Source organism: Platalea leucorodia, assembly GCF_965183815.1.
Source record: "Platalea leucorodia genome assembly, chromosome: 19".
Classification (NCBI taxonomy): Eukaryota; Metazoa; Chordata; class Aves; order Pelecaniformes; family Threskiornithidae; genus Platalea; species Platalea leucorodia.
This window is the reverse complement of record NC_138841.1, coordinates 3950962-3970518: the sequence shown is the minus strand read 5'-3', so window position 1 is coordinate 3970518 and position 19557 is coordinate 3950962. Positions and strand designations below refer to the sequence as shown.

At 43.7% G+C, this 19557-nt stretch overlaps 1 protein-coding gene across 2 annotated transcripts in view; it reads left to right on the top strand.

Annotated features, from left to right (window-relative positions):
• Positions 1–17816, top strand: part of KCND3 (potassium voltage-gated channel subfamily D member 3) — a gene marked incomplete at both ends in the record, with an annotated part of 121227 nt that extends 103411 nt beyond the window's left edge. Inside the window, 5 exons of one of the 2 annotated variants that reach the window (XM_082330185.1) lie at positions 4684–4785; positions 11576–11668; positions 14403–14459; positions 15412–15659; positions 17612–17816. In XM_082330185.1, coding sequence (XP_082186311.1) covers positions 4684–4785; positions 11576–11668; positions 14403–14459; positions 15412–15659; positions 17612–17816 — 705 coding nt within the window. The remainder of the gene's footprint in view (positions 1–4683; positions 4786–11575; positions 11669–14402; positions 14460–15411; positions 15660–17611) is intronic. The other variant, XM_082330186.1, reaches the window with a different exon arrangement.
• Between the last annotated feature and the right edge of the window lie 1741 nt (positions 17817–19557).

The following is a 19557-nucleotide window of genomic DNA, read 5'->3' as shown; positions in this document are numbered from 1 at the left end:
GCAGTCAACAATAGTTCTACTCATATTCCAACTACGAATTGTTTAGGAAAAAAACGTGAAGCACTTAATTATCTAGTGCAGCTGCATTTTCTGCCAGGAGCGCTCTTAGTGTGGTTTTAGCAGGTAAAGCTAGACAGGATATGGACCAGAGCATCTCTCGTATGAGGAAAGGCTGCGAGAGCTGGGACTGTTTAGCCTAAAGAAGAGAAGGCTCGGAGGGATCTCATTAATGTATATAAATACCTGCAACGGAGGGTGCAAAGAGGACTGAGCCAGGCTCTTTTCAGCAGTGCCCAGTAACGGTGATGGGCACAGACTGAAACACAGGAGGCTCCATCCGAACATCAGGAAACACTTTTTCAGTGTGAGGGTGACCGAGCACTGGCCTGAGCTGCCCAGGGAGGTTGTGGAGTTTCCATCCTTGGAGATATTCAAGAGCCATCTGGACACAGTCCTGGGCAACTGGGTCTAGGTTGCCCTGCTTGAGCTGGGGGGTTGGAGAGATGACCTCCGGAGGTCCCTTCCAACCTCAACCATCCTGTGAGGGATAATGCTGATAACAGCTCCAGTCCACAGAGGGAGCAGGAGTGGACATAGGACCTGTACACATAGTACCTGACATACATGTACTCCAGTCATCTCTTTGCTCAAAAGCACGGAAGATCTGGAAAGCTGAAGACGTCTGGCAAATATGAAATTATGTCATAGGTTGTAACCTAATAGTTTATTATATCACATAAATCAAGAGTGAACATTATCTCCATAAGAACTAGATGAAAATCATCAATAAATAATAATTAGCTGTTTCCTGGGCCCGCCATCTGGTAAGCATTTTTCCTAGCCAGCAACTCCTCCTTGCACTTCTCCAAAGCAGCTAAAAGATGAAGACAGGCTATTCTTTCTTCTCTGTCAGTCCCTTTGGGAAATGTAGATACCCAGGATGCCGACAGCCACGGACATCATCCTCGCCACTGTACCTCAGCACTCCACGTGTACAGGGCTTCACTGCCCTTCCTGCTTATTCCGAGTCTCCAGTTTCTTAAAAAGCAGTAAGGAGCTAGAAGTTATTGAGACCTGCCTCCCATCCTGCTCTCAGGAACACGTGGGCTCCAAGATAACCAAATTAATCATTCTAACCTGTAAGTGGCTGTCATTAGTATTATTATTTTCATCATATAAATTATCTTCCAGATTAGGTCATATGCATTTTGAGATCCTGTGGTTTCCTAGCAACTCCTCTTACCACTCTACATGCAGACACAGTGTGCCGTTTTCTTTTCCTTTTTTAGACTCTCCGTGCAGAAGTTATATTCAGTAACAGTGATCTCAGGCCTGGCCCTAATGACCTTTAGTCGGTCACATTTGTGGGATAAGATGCAGAAGAGAGCTTTCCCCCCTGCCCCAAAAGCCATTTGCAGCAGGTGGCCAGAACAACATGGCCCTCCACTTGCCCGTCTTCTGTCCTGCAGACTACAGCACTGAGCTCTGCAGGACAGGGATGACGAAAGCATACCCACATGTGTTAAAAACTGGCAGAATTTGGAAGACCCCATCACCTAATTCTCAGGTTTCTGACAGCAAAACACATGCCAGTACATAGTATGGGTCCCTGCAAAACACTGCTGCTTCAAAGCTTGTGTGGGGTGCCCCAAGTTCAAGGCTTTTGCCTCTGTAATTTACTCCTTGCCTGATCTGCCAAAGCATACCTCTGCCAGCCAGCCAAGTCCAGGCTGATGCATTCCAACAGGTCACACAAAAGTCCTCCGAAACGGCCAGCTTTTACCTGCTTCCACACTGTCACCCCAGTCTTATGCTGCTGCCGGGTGCCCTTCACACCCTCAATCCACTTTGCCCAGTCCTAAAACCCAGTGTCGAACCAGATGGCAGAGGGGAGCGCTTTGCTGCACTTAAACCCTTTGTTACTGCCAGGCACGATCAAAGTACTGCGTCCCGCGTAAACACGACACGTACCTTAATATCACGTAAAGCTTGTGTCACTTGATAGATAGGCTTTCCAGATAATGCACATTTACACACAGACTTTCACATAAAAACACGAACTATGGTTTCAGAGTTGTTTCTAGTCCAACGTGGGAAACTGTCTGGAGGGCCAAACCAATTTTAGGCACCAATTTTAATTAACTTCTCTAGCTGAGTTAATCAAGATATCTACCAAATTTAATCATGATGGGGACACAGAGTTAGGTGATGTGACTATCCCAGACAGTCTTCTGTGCAAAGAGAATAGGATTAACTTCTGTCCTGCCCCACTGACATTTTTTAAAATAACAACGTCTGTTCTAAACTACAAAAGCTATGGGGCTTAATTATTTAGATAGCTAGTGGCCCTGTTTCAAAGAAGAAAAGAGAACAGACCTCAGAAACGAACCATCTCCAGTCCACGTGGAGTACAGCTATTAATATTTGATCCCCTGCTAGCCTGGAGGCAAAGGGAATAATGTTCATTACAAGAGCCTAAGACTGAATCCACTTCAACGATTGAACTGAAGATGAGGATGAAACCTTTCCTGCTATAGGTGAGGCGAGTAAGTTGGGGGACTCTGGTAATTCCTTCAGCAAAGGAGCTGATATTTTGTCAAGCGCTGAAAGAAATGGAAGTCTTCTGTGGTTGCCATCAGAGCCCCACTGTAAAGACCATCACTGGATCCAGTATCCAATCCTGATTATGGAAGAGAGAAGATCATTGCAAAAAGTAAGGAAAGTCACATACTTGCAAACGGAAGAAATGATTTAAGGGAACCGTAATTAACAGGAACAGAGCGACAATGCCACGTAACTGGGACATGGAATATGCCTCAGTCCCTTATCCCCTGCTCTCTCCCCATAACGCAGCTTCAATAGTAGTAGTCTCTGCATTCTTTGTTCCAGATTACAGTCTCAGGCCAGTCTTATTTGGGGCCTAGAGCAACACAGCAGTTTGGGAAAGTCTTCAGAAAAACCGAAGATCCAATTTCATTTTCTTGTCGTATCCTCAGTCTACATCTTGCAACTACAACTCGTGCCCCTTTCACAGGGTGACCAGATCGCCCTGTGAGATACCTCAGCCCCAGTACAGCGCAAGTTTCATCAAAGATTTCACTCTCGTATACCGACTTGGAGACTTAACATTAAAATGGGACAATGAAATCCAGGTGGAGTATAGAAAAGAAAGTCAATTTTGGATGCCCCCATTTTGGGGTGTCAAAAGAAGACCTATTTTTCAGACTGGTCATAGTCTGTGTCACCTAATTAATGCTGCAAACTAGTATCCTGTACACGTCTTTGCCTGAGAAATTGTCTGCTTAAGCAGAAGCTCTTAAGGTTAAACAAATCTTTCAAATATTGAGGGCCAGAGTCACTCACGCATGTACGGTAATAGAGCTCCTGGAATTATTACACTCTCTGGACCCACTGCAGATATTTGCCTCTTGGCTTTACTCTTCCTACAGTGTATACCCATTAGAACCTCTAATTAGAAAGGAAAATCACGAGTTCCATGTTATTTAAAAGATTATGCAGCATTTTAAAATACAGCACAATGTAATTATTTTTTAATAGCCACAGCTATTTCATGTATTTACTTTTAATGGTGTTTGAGTCATAAATTAACACTAGAAAAGAAAAAGGCAAATCAGCACTTGACAGAGAAGCAGGCAACTACTGAAAAGAAAAACTGAAACGCTAAAAACTGTGTGATTAAAAAGAAAGAGGGCCACCTTAGTTTTTCTCACTTGCTCTATTCTGGACTGGTTTTTATCCTTTAACTTGTCCACCTGGAGGTCAAGAAGGTCAGGGATAAATAAAAATGAGAAGAGCTGAATGTCTGTGTTGTCACAGAGTGACTTCTGTCAGTTTGTAGAGAGATGCATATTTTTAGGCAGAGTCTTATATTATCAGATACCAAAGCTAATAAACAAGCACTGCCACTGCAGAGGACAGGAGGAACAAATATGGTGCCTTTCCCTACTGCAGGATGATGAATGTAAACTTTTTCATTAGTATTTCCCAATATTAAATTAATAACCTATGCTACTTGACTGGTAAGTGGAGCAAGGTACCAAATCTCCCTCTCGGCTGCCCTCCCTCTGAATGCCTGTTACTCGCCACTTGTACTGCAGCAGCATCTCCACCATCACGAGGACCAGGTGTCACCGTGCTAGCTGCAGTGCAAGCAGAGCAAGTGACAACACCGATGTCAGAGCACAGAGCTGAAAGATAACGAGAGGATTAAACAACCAAGCACGTTAGAGAGAAGGTGAGCCATGAAAGCAACACACGTGCACAGCATGTACACACCGCTAGATCACATACTGTCGTACCATCCTCCCATGCCAGGAACATGTCCAAGACAAGCGTCTCTAGTTGCTGGGCATCTCACCCCCCCAAAAATGACTATTAACTTTTGAAAGGATAAACAAACCTGCAGAACCCCATTTCTTATCTCTGGAAAGGCCATTAACGCTCCGTGGCAGATTACGTTCTTCAGACGTACGCACTCATCTGACTCCTGTGCTAGCTGTTCTCAACAGCGCCTTGTCCTGTCTGCGCACCCCTTGTATTTCACCCACAGGCTTTTTCAGGTACAAGGAGAACCTGAAATTTCCCTCCTCCTGGTATTGCCAGCACAGGAGCGATCACTTAGCGTGCCAAGGTATAACTTCAGTTTGTTTGCCTTCTTCACAGAAAGCCCGACTTGCAAGGATTCGAGTGGCCAAAACAGGCAGCTCCAACGCTTACCTTCACAGCAAGCGCAACGGCCTCCTGAACGAAGCCCTCGAGCTGACGGTGAGTGCAGAGATAATATCTCCTTCCACGGAGTTTGCAAAGCTCCCCATTCCCACTCCTCTCCCTGGGCTCCCTCCCCTTCTCTCTCTGTTGCCACCTAATTGCTCGTTATCCAGCGTGGCAGCCTCACACACGGGATGGCATTATGCTGTAATTATGCTCTCAGGTACTGTATGTGCCATGTGAAGGGACAGCTGGAATCCAGCTGCAAGATTGGATGGGAGGAAAAAGCTTCCTTGAGCTAGGAAAGGATCTGACCTTCCAGCAACGATCAGGGTCACAGTTCCCTCAAAGCTCTCTGTGCAATGGAGCTGTTCTGATTTATACCACCCAGGCTCTGCCCATGCTATAAATATCCACTCTCTTTCAATATACAGTTATTTATTTTCAAGAGTCTCCCTCTAACATGGACTATCTGATCATGCCCAACAGGACAGGAAAATATTCCCTGTTTTAGGCAGTTTCATGGTGGGTTTATTTTTAATGGAAAGGCCTCTGGAGGCTAATACTAGCTATTCGTGAGAAGAAAAGTTTTAAGTGCGTCAGATTGCTCAGCAGAATCAGTGAAAATGAGAGGAGGTTATTACATTAAGCCTGATCAACACCAGAGCAGGTATTAGCACATTTCATGGATTTCATTTCAAATAAATCAGCCTTTCGTGCACGTGGGGAGCAAAGAGCGAGATGAAGAATGCTTAATTGAGCCACCAGAGCTGCCTAGCACTTGTTCGTGCATCCTTACTTGGGCCCTAATCCTTCAAATGTCTACTATTTTCCCTAGCACACATCCTTGCATTTGTAAAATCAAAGCTGAAAAACCTTTTCAGCTCATGGTGAAAGCTGCTCACTGGGACCCGAGCCCACTCCTACCCACATTCAGTGGGTACAGCACACAGAGGGAAATTGTGTTGCACCTTATTTTGCATGTAGGATACAACTCAGTGCAGACCGAGATAGAGGAATCTGGCCCTTTACAACTGGAATAGTTTTTAAACTGACTCTACAAAAGCACTTCACATGAAATACAGATTTGGAAGGTAGGATGCCTAGATCGGTTTCGGTTCTCCCCTCCAAACCAAGTTTGATCCTTCTGACTACACATCAAATGTTGTCTCCTGCTCTGCGAATAGCAGTGACACTCAGAAAATCTGTTTCTTGAACCATATGTTGCCGTTGAGCAGTTCAAGAAAGTTTCTTTATCAAGAATATGAGAGACCAGGAAGACTGGTCACACCTAGTCCGGAGCCTTATCCCCATACAGGAAAATTCTGCTATTTCGTTACCCAGAAACACGCAAAAATTTTACTACAAATTTAAAGCTTCCTTTTGAGCTTTAGATTTCTAGCTTTTAAAAATGCCAGAAGAGCTTAGCAGGGACACTCAGTTTGCACTTGATCTTCCAGCCTGTCATCCCAACAAGAATCTCCTCACTTCTCTTGTCGACCAAAACTCCCTGCCAAGACCACTCACGAAGAGCAGCTGACGCACCAGTGCTTAAGTCCAAAATGCATGAGGTTGAGAGAAATATTTGGCTGAATTGGTTCATTTCCTGGCACTTGCCCAAAAATAAGTGGAAGAAGGGTCATTTTGTTGGCTACAAAGCTACTGTAGACACAGGAAGGAAAACAAAAACATTTCTAACGAGGTTCTAGAGGATTTTTTTACCCATTAATAACTAAATTTAGATATATAGCAGCACCTAGAGCAGGTCTTCCCAAGCTTTTCTGGGCGCACCTTGTTTTCTGGTAGGCTTATAGCTCTAAATGCTAACATGACTCCCCCACAGCCCAGTAAGATCCACAAATCCTACTTTGAAAAGCACTGAATATTGTGTACATTTGTATTAATACTTTGTAAGAAAATACCCCCACCCTAAGGGGGTAAAACAGACAAAGGGCATGGGGAAGGAAGGATACAATCCACCTGTGGCATGCATGAATATCATTTACTAAACCAAGAAGCTTGCCAAAGCCATGCCTGGCATCTGCACGACGACCAGGAAATGATCTTTGACTACCTGAGGACTAGCCTCATACCTGAATCAAGAGCCGAGACACGTCTCTCCATCCACAGGTAGTGGCATTAATTAATTACAGAACCGCAGAGCATTCTTTGTTGTAAAGGTATACACGACCGTTTTAACTCCACAAGGCAAGATTTTATGTCCTTTCATTTTATGGCAGAAGAACAATCTATTCTTAAGAGTACAAAATGTGAATGACAGCATAGTCTAGCCAAATTTTTTAAGCTGTAAAAATATGAGAGAATGTGACTTCTGTAGTAGCTATATTAGGGACCAAAATATTATCTACATACTGTGCATATCTGTCAGTCAAATTAGTACCAAGCTGCTTCATTGGTCAGATACACATCCCATTTTGATACCTTGCCCAGGACTCAGGCTAACTTTCATGGACTTCACGTGGCCAGATTGCCATAGGGCTGCTTTGTTACCCAGCAGTAATTCCAACTGCAATTACTACGTGGCCATGACTAGATATTATCACTTTCATCATTAGCAATCACACAGTACTGTGACCAACGTATGACTGTTGTAGTGCCCAGCAGATTGCCCTGCAGTCTGACCCCCTGAGGGTTTACCCAAGGGAAACAGCTGCCCCAGAACGTATCCTGGCTGTGGCTCCGCACTCAAACGAATAAATCGAGGAATAAGGACTGTTCAAGATTCCGGCACATGTGCCAGAATGTCCTTCCGTTAGCACCAGAATGAATACACTGACACCATCTTTCAAGGGAACAGCACGTCTTCAGCCTGTAGCCTTGTATCAAAGTAAAGAAAAAGCAAAGAACAGGATTTATCCAAGGACAGCAGCAGGAAGGAGTTCTGCTCCTAGCAAGAATACAGACTCTTGCTTCAGAAACACGTGGATTTGTGGCATTTTGCATTTGCCATCTAGACACGAAGGACTCGGACCGTTTTCTTCTCATTTAGAGAGACTTTTAGTGGGCTTTATGTCAGAAGTGCTCAAGGGATGGTGAGCTTCTTCCCATGGCAGCAGCCTACAGATCCTCTTAGCGTTAATCTCCTTGTACAGCTAGCTGAAATTCCCTTTTAGCTAAAATGCCAGGAGGTGTATATCCTAGGAACAGTAGGTTGTGAGGTCTTTTCAAAAGCAGAATCTGCTTAGCCATAGATAAGTGTTATAGCCATTCTCATGGGAAGGGACAGTCTAACCACCAAACCAGTTCATCTCAGTTCACCAGTGTCCAATTTTGCGTGCTGAAGCACTAAGTAGAAGAGGTAAAGTGGAAGCATTTTGGATTTCAGAACTGACACTACAATGTGTTTCAGTCTCCCTCCAAGCAACCAGCAGTTCACTGAATGTCTTCCAAGAACAAACTGAATGGTAGCTGGCATCAAATCCTTGCAAAACTGGCATCCCAGCTCGGAAAGCAAACCATCTCCTCTCCTCCCCCCCACCAGCTTTTTCATTACAGCCAGACTCTTCTAATGAAGACACAGATTTTGTTTGCCTGCAGTAACGTAGGTACGACTGATGCAATCTCTATAGGTATACATTCCTCAACAGTACCATCAAAATGCCAAGCGTTTGTGTGATGTTGGCACTCTCACTGTCCTAGGGCAGTAGTTCCTGCAGATCTCAATTTGCACGCTAGGATGTTCTCGGTGGTTGCATGCTCTTTGTTTCTGAAAACACTGAGCTGACTGAAGAAAAAGTGAAAGGAAGATAAGGTAGGAGTCATACTCACTGATGCTGCACTTCACTCCCGGTCACTGCCATCCCTTGATCCATTGCCCTCAGCGGCAAGCCTAGCCTCAGGAGGGAAGGCAGAGGGAAAGACTAAGTTGTGCTGCCAAAATTTAACAATTGCCTTAGGTCTTCTGCCAGAGGCATGGAAGCTCAATCTTTGCTTTCAGATTCTATTTAGACCTCCTCTCAAGCACATCCTCATAAAAAGATACTGTTTACATTATGTGCTCTTTCTCTCTCTCCTTTGCCAGTGTTTTAGTGCAGCATCATATTTGCTTTAGGGTTTGCAAGGACCTCCATGGGAAATATTCCAACACAGACTTCAGCAGAGTCAGTAATCTCAGCAGGGTACAAACAGGACCTGCTTGATGTGTTAGCTCACCAGGAGGATTGTTAATAAGAAAAATGGAACGGATTTTTTTTAGGCCACTGCTAAAAATACATCTGGGAATGCTCCATCTTCCAAAACAACAGCAACAAAAAAATCCATAACCTGCCTAAGATGCATTCCCATAGGAATCTATTAATTCTGTGTACAGTAAGTCAGTTTTCTTAATGTACCAGTTCAGCTATGTTTTGGCATCTGTCAGAGCTATTCCTTCACTTAAGGATCACAGAACCATCCTGGAAGAGGCATCCAGAACACGCATTTGCAGTGAATCACTGGGACACATGGGTGTATTTAAAAGCAATGCTTTAAGCATATCTGAATTTGACCCCCTCGAGAGCAACAGACATCTTGGCACTTCTGCCGAGATGTTCTGCTGTGTCTCCCATCCCACCCATTTTCTCTCTTGAACAGTTAGATACTGCTGTTTCGTGTCTAAGTAGAGATTCAAGCCATGCATGTCAATTTTTGACTTTCAGATTTAGGCATTACAGAAGACACCAGGCACCCCTTACTTACGGAGCACAGGGAAACATTTTACAACCCCTAATTGCCATTTTAATGCATGTAATTGTCTTTGAAAATGGTAGTCATCAAAGACACATGCAGATTAATGCGTCATGAAATCACAGTGAATTTCAAGATCAGGAGCTTTAGTAGTAGTAAGAGAACATCCTTAACAACCCAGATCTTAAATCTGCCACCACAGAACAGAGAAAATGAGAAAAATAATCCTGGCTCTCAAATAGCACAGAAACTCTCTAAACAACACCTATTGCTTCTTTTCCTTCCGTTTCTGAGGTTTATCTGATCATCAGATCATAGGGTAAGTGACATGCTATATTTTGAGGAATATAAGGATCTGATTCACTAGCACAGTACAGAGATCAAAAATACAGAGTACTGGATTTCTCCCCCACACTCAAGGTGTCTAAATTGCCCTGTTGCAGCTTTGATGAATGCTTGATGCCAAGCTTTCTGCATGAGCAAAACGTCACGCACGTACCGAACTCAAGCTCCTAACCTTTTATCCATTTCCATTTCAGCTGTTTCAAGCAGATCAAGCCCCTCAGCTTAACAAAAGCACAGAGATTGGTCTGAGATCTGTAGCTTATCCTAACCACTAATAACACTGCAGTCTCAGCAGTCTTTCCCAAATCACCGCATGCACACATACCTGATGTAGAAGCCAAGAACGACCAGCAAAGAGCCCCAGTAAGTCTTTCCAACAGAGAGTCCTTAATAGGCATGCCACAAGCAGTTCATCCTCCTCAAGTCTTCCTATATTGTCCTAGGAGGGACCACTCCTTTTAACAGTTTTCCAACCTAAATACTCTCAGCTGTACCCAATCCCTTCCCAGATGGCACAGGCTGCCTGCTTGACTCCAAGCACACCCTATTCTCTGCATTAGCTTACAAATTTGTTAGCCACATCTCAGCAGTTTGAGTACACAGGGGAAATGGGGGAATGCTGGTCCCCAATTGTACAGGTGTTGCTGTACAATGAATCAAGTATCTGAAACATGAGGTTTTTGAAACAGGCTTGCCTTCTTCTGGTTTTGTGCTAATGATGTAGAGGGTTCCTGGGCAGTTCACAGGGCTCCTGGGCACTGTGTTACTAAAACATAAATCACAGTAAGCCATCCTACTGAGTGAAAGCCACAAGCCATAAGAAACTAATGAAGATGGGACCTTCCTTCTCCTAGGGAACCGCTGCCACATTTCATGTGAACACAAACCCTTTGCCACTGCTGCACAATGCTTCTTCATTTGCCATATGCTTGACTAGGATAATTTATATAAATTAACTCTTACAGAAGTAGTGCCTGCCTGTTTCTCCCTTCTTCCTGCCTTTCAAAGAAGGCTTTGCCACAGGAGGGGCTACGCACCTTCAGTTTGCGCCAAACCCAGTCCTCAGGACCTGCTATAAACTCTCCACCAACGACCACGTACGCTGACATAGGGAAGAGCAGCCCCCTTTGGATACACTGCGGGTACAAAGTGCAGAAAACAATAGGTCATGTCCACAAAGAGGAGAGACGGAGCCAGGAGTCCTATCTCTAGAAACAGCATTACAAAGTCCAAGACTCGAAGCCTGGATGCACATTTTTTGATCTGGCGTGCAGCCGTGACTCAGGAGGCTTTAGCAATAACACAAGCAAGTTCCAACAGGCCCAGCTCTGTGCAGCCCTGAAGGTCCGGCAGAGCCAGGCTTTCGGCTCAGCAAAAGCAAGACAGCTTGTGTTTTGTCTCCTAACAGAGACTAGAGCTCAGGGTACATCTGTTGGCATTCAAAGGTCATGTTAAGCTTAAAAGTCTCAATGTTTTTTTGAAAAATAAAACAGCACAGGTTCTTTTTTTCCTTTACCTTCTGGTTCCTGAGCCTTCACATCATACATGAACAGCATTTCCCAGGTTTCCTCCACAGCTACAAAATGGCTAGAAGCACACTGGTTTTGAATCAAAGCTGAGCTCCTCACCTGAGCCAAATCATTAAGAAAAAAAATTAGGTAACCTCATAAGAGTGATGAGAAATACCTGAGAGCTGGCAACACTGAAAGTATCTTTAACCCTGTGAAAGCTAATGCCGGCAGTTCTGCTTGTTTTCATGGTTTTACACCTGGTTTGGGTTTTCGTTCCCCCCCCCCCCGTTTTTCTGGCTATTTAGGGATCCACTGAAGATGAACAGCATATGACTAAAGGCACCTCCTTAATTGAAAGCCAACATCACCACCTGCTGCACTGCCTGGAAAAAACAACCGTAAGTAGCAACACAATCCTTTTACATCTCACTATGTCTTTGTGCCTGGCCCAGGCTTCGTATGGAAAAGACGCGCACACAGATGCTCCGAAGTGGCGCTCAGACATACTCAGTAGACCTACAAACGATGCCAGAGGGGGCTGACGCTCAAGCTCCCAAGAATATTCTGCAATGGGATAAATGCACTTTATTTCATTGCCTGCTTAAAAAAAAAAATTACTGTGCAAAGGGATAAAGATGTGATTATCTGCTACTCCACAGTCATCTGCACCAGTACAAAGTCAACAGCAGGTTGATCAGTCAAGTTCACTTGAACACAAGTAACTTTTCAGCATGGGGTTAGGGAGATCCTATCAACAAGGTGTACATTAAGTTTAATTTCTTCAGTGCTTCTGAAAGAGAACTAAACTGTGTTTGTCTTATGCTGTCAGTCACACGGCATATACACTCGTCAATTGTGCTAATCAGTAATAAAGGACAGCTCTGCTGCCTCAAGAGGAGGAAGCTGCTGTCAGCGACTCTGAACCACAGCCTGGGCACCAGCGCCAACAGGCTGGAAAAAAAGAACCTTTAGCCCTTTGTATGGCACAGAGCAGATGAACTCCCTTAATGGGCTTAAAGGTTGCACAGATCTTTTCTCACTACAGTTCTGGTTACAAGAGCAGGTAATTTATCTCAAAGCCAGTCAAGCAGATTCTATAACAATGACTCTTCTGTTCGTGTCATGCAAGGTGTTGGAGTGAGGATTTTATTTTTCATTATTAAGTGATTCTGTAGGCAGAAGTCTCTTGGAACATTTCAGATATTTATTTGATACATATGTTTTACTTCTAGGTATATATAAAAGGTTCTGCAGTAAAGGAACACATTATCTATACCATGATTCATTCTAGAAAGAATGAAGAGAGGTTAACATTTGAAATATTCATGCCTTTTTCTATCTGCATCCATCATCAAATGTACTTTTGATTTCTGACTTGCAAGAGCTTTCTTTTAGATAAATCACCTTCACTTCCATAGTTTGGCTTATGCTGGAATAACTCCACGTAGGCTTCAGCGATACACTGGAAGAAGATGACTGGTTAATTGCCGTGACCTGCTGAGTACAGCTGGTTTATCACAGTGAGCTCTAAAGGTCACCATTCCAGGGACAGTGAACTGATTCTTCCTGTATCAATGACTACTGAATTTATTTTATAAGACTCATCTTGCCTTTATTTCTAGCCATTTTGGATGTTACATAACAAGCAGACATTTCACAATCTGACTCTTTAGTTTAGAACTTTCTGCTTAAAAGCTTCACTGCTATGACCCATATTTCTCAGGAATAGTTTCATTTGGAAACTTTAACAAATCAGCTGAGGCAAACACAAGCTGACAGCCCTGCCTCCAGGGTCTGCCCTTGTAAGGCCCTGACTTTGTAAAGGCTTATAGAAATCCTGACCTCTGCACAGGGACGGTGGACATCTCCGGGAGCTGCGTGAGTCGCTCCATTACTGACGAGCCGGTTAGGGTGCTGGAAGTAACGTGGCCAAAGCGTATCCGAATTTGTGGATGTATTAGCCTACCACACTAACAAAGCTAGATTGCCTCCAGCACGCAAGCCTGCTCCGACAGTGAGTCTCGGGTTGAAAATGTTCCAAACGTTGCTTTTTTCAGCAAAGAATGGCAATAACAGCGATACTTTGAATTGCGATTAAAACCTAGAGGGAGAATCTACACAATATTTAATGTGTTTTCCCCCCTGATTTTTCAGCCAGTTATTACCATGATGTTGCATCAAATCACGTAGCAAGTTTGGATTCTGGTCTGAAATTATCAATCAAAATAGTTCAATCGGGTTGTGTGGAAATTCTATAGTTCACATAATCTATTAAAATACCATGCAAGAGTTCTCCTCCCAAAAATTTAAATCATAGTAAAAGAATTTTTAAATACTGAAGAGTCATTTTGTAACCAAGTTGCAGGAATGGAATGAGGAATGTACCATGGTTGCAAACTTGTTTCAATGGGCAATTCACCTTTCCTTAAACTAGGCAGAAGGATTCTAAAAGTACGTTATTTATTGTCATGGTATCTGCGGTCGTCACTAGCGTATACAGCCTTACAATTGAATGGCTGTGAATGGCTCACAAATCTGGTGTGCCAGATGACAAAGTGACCCTAAAGTACCTCTAGCTGCCATAACAGAGGTTACTTTGTCATATTAACACAACAGATGGAGTTTGTTCAAACAAAAGGAGGGGTTTTTCCCACTTGTTCCAAATCCCAGATTGAGTATGGACATTCCCATGCCATCTTTTCTCCAAATGCTGAGTGCATCGAATCCAGTCCTTCAACCCAAACCTTTCTTCTGGGTTTCCACAGAGTACGAACAAAACCCATATCCATTGGTGACCCAATGGCAATACCATCCCAATTCGTTACTTGTGAATCAGCCGCTGAAACTTTGTTTTCCTTTGCCTTCGGCTCTCAAAAGATGAAAGTAATAAAGTTGTTCTATTTTGTTCTATTTCCAAGAACGTAACATTAAAAAGCTTAAGTGTGAGAAGGAAGGAACAAAGGGGTCTGATTCAGGCAAGGTTTGGTGACGAGAAGGTCCGGTTGCCCATTCAAACTTGAGCGAGCCGGCTGGAATGCTGAGGCAATAGATGCAATGCTGGGACTAAACTTCTGAATGCCGGAATGGACAATCAATTGTGTTTTTATCTTTTGTTGGCATGTTGTCCCGTAGGGATTGTCCTATCTTGTGGATGATCCCCTGTTATCTGTACGAACTTCCACCATCAAGGTATTTCCTTTTTAATTCAATCTCTTTTCTCTATGGTCTCTGTGACGTGTCTGGAGAGTGTTTGCTTCCTTTCTCGTTCCTGGTCTTGTCCTCGGGAGTTTGTGCACGTGGCTCTTTTTGGCTATCCAGTGCTCTTGTTTCCTGTGAGAGTTGCTAGTTGTTTCAATGAAAACTGATGGCTGCCTTCACCATAGTTGCTTTTGTTTCCCATCCTTTCTGATGCTGACAGGGACTGGATAAAGTATGTTCGCTAGAACTGCTTGGGTGTTCATACACGCACATAAGAGTTCTTTCTTTCAGGATTTCTTGTTCCTTGGCACCAAAAAAACTCTTTACAGATTCAGCTTTCTGAATTTCCTTCCCCTATACGCTTCCCACTCTCACCTGCCACGTTTATTTCCGCTCAGCACCCAATGAACTGCAGGTATGCTTTGCACCCAACAGCCAATACAAGCAACATCCTGCAATTCAGCTGTATGTCAAGATGGTCATCCCAATACAATACAATCCTGTCCTCAGGGACAAAGAAAAAGGAGCCTAAATCTCCTCTTGGGTGTCATAACCATGTGGCATTGCAGACTTTTTGAAGCCACTTCTGGAATCCAGACACAAAAAGAAAAGGAAATTCAAACACAATATATTAACCATCTCAGACTACATAAGCAAGGCAGCATCGACAGACTATTGTCACTGCAACGGCTTCCCTTATTCCCCCACTGGCAAGAGAGCAAAGTCTTCTCTTGGTCGCAGTGAGTGGAAGGACAGAGTCGTTTCTTTCAAAGATCTGCCTAGTGCAAATATTTTCAGGCACAGAGGCAGAGAGCATCTTACACAGACGAGGGGCTGACACATCCCACCAACCTAGAGAAAGGTGCCGTTGAAAACAAACTGCTGTTGGGCCAAAGCTGTTGGTGTCACCAGAGAGTAACGGCGCTATTCTTTTCCCTGCCAGAACCACGAATTCATAGATGAGCAACTGTTCGAGCAGAACTGCATGGAGAGCTCAATGCAAAACTATCCTTCTTCTCGGAGCCCCTCCTTGTCAAGTCACCACGGACTGACCACCTCCTGCTGTTCTCGCCGTAACAAGAAGACCACTCACCTTCCCAACTCCAGCGTGCCAGCCACTCGCCTCCGGAGCATGCAGGAGCTCAGCACCATCCACATCCAGTGCAGTGAGCAGCCCTCACTTACAACAAGGTACAGTAAGTAGGCTCTTGCTGCTAACTACTGCATGCAAACCTCTGAAGTGCATTATGCAACTGAACGTTCTTGCAGGCCTATTCTCCAGCCAGGGAGAGGGGTCCAGTGCTGGGAGCATCTTTGTTCCCCTCCTTCTAATGACAACCCAAGGAAAATGGCTCCTAGCTGTTCTGAGAAGAACCAGGTCAAAGCTAGACTCTAGTGCAGCTCTTCTCTGGCCAGACTGGAGAGAGAAGAATGAATTCCAGCTGAAACCTGCCTGTGAGGTGCAAAGCACACAGGCAGGAGCCAGCAGTTCCCAGCTGTGAGCCACTCACCAAAGCTGGCACACGACCACTTCAGAGCCCACCTCCCAGATAGCCCAGTACTTCCAGGCCATTACTGGGAGCAGGCAAAGACAACTGGCTAATCAGCATCTGTCAGGAAAAGCTGTTAGAGAGCTGTACACACTGACATGGCCCACCAGGGACACTCACTTCACTGATTTTCATTCCCCAAAAGTCTAAATCGCAACTGTAAGCATCACTGGGAAACAAATAAGGAGGAATTTCACAATGGTGTCTTAGTAGCTCCCACCTAAAAAGCCATTAGTGACACGGGTGAAGAAGTGTCTCAATAGCAAATTTGGAAATTTTCATTTTATACATAACTTGCTGAAAAAATCATTTCTTCACCATATCTTTCTTGCAAATCCTAAATTACTTTCTAAATCCCCCTCAGCCCATTAAGCTTCTTGTGCACCGGGCTGTTTTGAACTTACCATTCTTCTCCTCCCCGCTCCTATCAAAGGGATCTAGAAACCGAAACAAAGCTGCCTTTAGGGCAGCGAGCGATTACTTTGTGCCAGGGTGAAGTCAGAAGGGCATTTCAGAGAATGAATTATGAATGAATAAGCACAAAACAAGTCTCTGGCTATTGCAGTTTCAAGATGACAATAGTTTAAACCAGCACCCGAAACAGTAATTCAGGGGAATGTCAACTAATTCTGCCTATTTCAGTGGGTGCTAAATCAGATGCCAGTGATATTTTAAATGTCAACGTTGTTTGTTATTTCACTTGCTTACCAAACTGTGTAAGAATGGAGAGAGAAAAAAAGCTTTGAAGTTGTTTTTCATGTGGAATGCAACTAACTGGGTGTACTGGTTACCACTGGCAGAACCACCCAGTCCCTAAGACTGCCCCACTCTCAGCTTGTGACTGAGGCAACCGGGGAGCAGAATGGGTTCTGCCGTGTTCTTGGGATGCTTGAGCGATCAAGAAACATCCTCTTGGTGAGTCACTCCGAGATAACAACAGCAATAGCTTTCCAACTGGGAGCTTTAAATTTTAAAAGGACAGGCCTTGTGTTTAAAATGAACATGTTGGGCTGGTAATAGCAGACTCCTGTAGCTGTGCAGATGCACAGAAATCAACCTATCATTTTCCCTCTGTAATTAATTATAGGATGCAATTGATGCAGATCTAATAAGAATGCTCCCAGCTGCCAGATCCTTGAAACTACTGCAGAGAGATGAAAAAATAGAAAAGATCAAGGGACAGTGAATTTCAAAGAGGCATTTGAAATGCAAGGAAGACAACATCTCTTTCTCAGAAAGAGCTACCTGTGCTCTGAAAAGATACAGTACACAGGACAGTATATTTAGATGTCCTCTTAATTAAACTAGAATTATGCAAGAATGAAATGGAAACATAGAACGGTTTGCCCTGTTAAAAGCTGTATCCTAACCAGGGGGAGTATTAAAAAAGCTCAGTGTAATCTCGGTAGAAATAAATGATGCCTTGCAGGAACTGGGGGGAACACTGAAGTGGAGTCTTCTGAATATTTCAGTGCCCTTAGTTCAGAGGAATGATGCTGATTAAGACCAACTACCATTCCCATCCTTTCTACTGTCTGGTTTTAAAAAAAAAAAAAAAAAAAAAAAAAGGCAAACACTAAATCTGTTTTCTAGTCGTTCCAGTCTCAACATGAAATCAGATGATGGGCTGAGACCGAACTGCAAAACTGCCCAGATAACGACAGCCATCATCAGCATCCCCACGCCGCCAGCACTCACGCCAGAGGGCGAGAGTAGGCCTCCGCCCAGCAGCCCCAGCCACTCCACGAACATTTCCACCACCACCACAAGCAACATAGTCAAGGTCTCTGCCTTGTAAGACGTCTCATGCACAGAAGGAGGCTGGAAGACCAGTGCCCCTCTCCCTCCACACCTCCATGTTCCTTTCTTGCTGCAAATTGTGCCTGGATGGACCAACCTGACATTTTGTCATCGAATTAGCAATGGCGACCTAACGAGGCAGCTTTCTTCAGACTCGCATTCATGCTGTGGACTGAGGAAGGATTAGGAGAGGGAGGAAGAGGCTGGTTAAAGGAAAAACCTGCATGGAGGGCGTGTTGTGCCATGGTACAGGGCAAAAATCACCTGCGGAGGCTGGAGGGCAAGAATCATCATGGCAACAAGAGAGTCAATAAAGAAAATGGAAATATAACACTGTGTATCGCAGCACCTTTTTAAAGGTTTTTAATGGATAATATTTATTCATGAGGAAATGACTGAAAAGGTGAAAAACAATGGATTTTGTGAATTTTTTTTCTTCATGGAGCAGAACCTTTAAACCAACCAAAATTTCACATTTTTTTTTCTTTTATAGGAAAAGATTTAGACAAAGAAGCCACCTGTCACAGAAACCTATTTCCATTCCTCTGTGTGTGTGCGTGCGAGTGTGCAGCAGAACCACATGAGCAACGCTGAATTACAGAGAGCAGAGCATGTTTCCATGATTGGGTGCACAGTAGGAAAATACAAGCGTATGTCAGCACATATATGTGCACACGCACACACACACACACAACTGTTTCACCCTGGATGGCATTCTTTATTTAGACAATTTTGTATCCGCCTTTTAAGTCAATACAGTGCAATTGCAAACAGTGTGTTTGTCTGCTAATTATTGTCTGTGAAAACATATTTGTGGAGAAAAAAAAAAAGACAGGCTTTAGTAGAGTTTTAGTCCCACATGGGTATCTGCTTTCTATTTTTGTTATCATTTACTTGTAAGAGTGTGACTAGACTACCAGTTCTGTATTTTTAAAAAGAAAAAAAAAAAGGTAGGATTCTTTTTTTTTAATACTGTACACACAAATGGCAAAGAATGAGAAAGCACTGAACTCAACTGCATCAAGCGTTCATAAGTCTAACAGAGGTTTCTTGTAATGTATGCCCATGCTTTTTTAGTTTTGTTTTCTATATATAAATTTCTTTGCTAGCACTGGACATACAACCCATTGTAAATAGTAGCCAAATAATGTCTGGATTTATACTTGATAATAATTAACCCCAGAGCCAAATATCTTGCATGGACAGAGAGGTATTTGGCTTTTTCACAGTCCTAGGGCTCCAGTTGTCTCATCAATGGCTTCTGGGTTGCACTGATTTTGGGGTAGACTAGGTTAGCGATTTTAGTTCTCCAGTCCCAGCACAGGATCTACAGCATGCATCCACTTGAGAAGGGGGAGCAGTACTGGAGTTTGGAAAACATTTGATGAAGTGTGGTACAGACAGCGTTTTCTTTTTGCAGTTCTACACTTAGTTTGGGAAAAGTCATGCACTTCTAGTCAACCAAAAACTGAAGTAACACTGTGTGGTACTGCCAAGAAGCCAGTACTTCTAACTAAGCTGTGGTCAGCCCTAGCACCTCTTTCTGAGATCTTTCTAGGAATGGTTTATTGTAAGAAAACACACGGTCCTGAAACATAACTGATTTCCCCCCACCAAGAGGAGTAATTTTTTTCTTCCCTTCTGCCTTTCTCAGGTCTCCTCTTCATAACGGGTGTGAGCCAGGAAGGGCAGAGTGAGGAACAACGTCACCCACCTTTTCACGTGGCATACACTCTTTG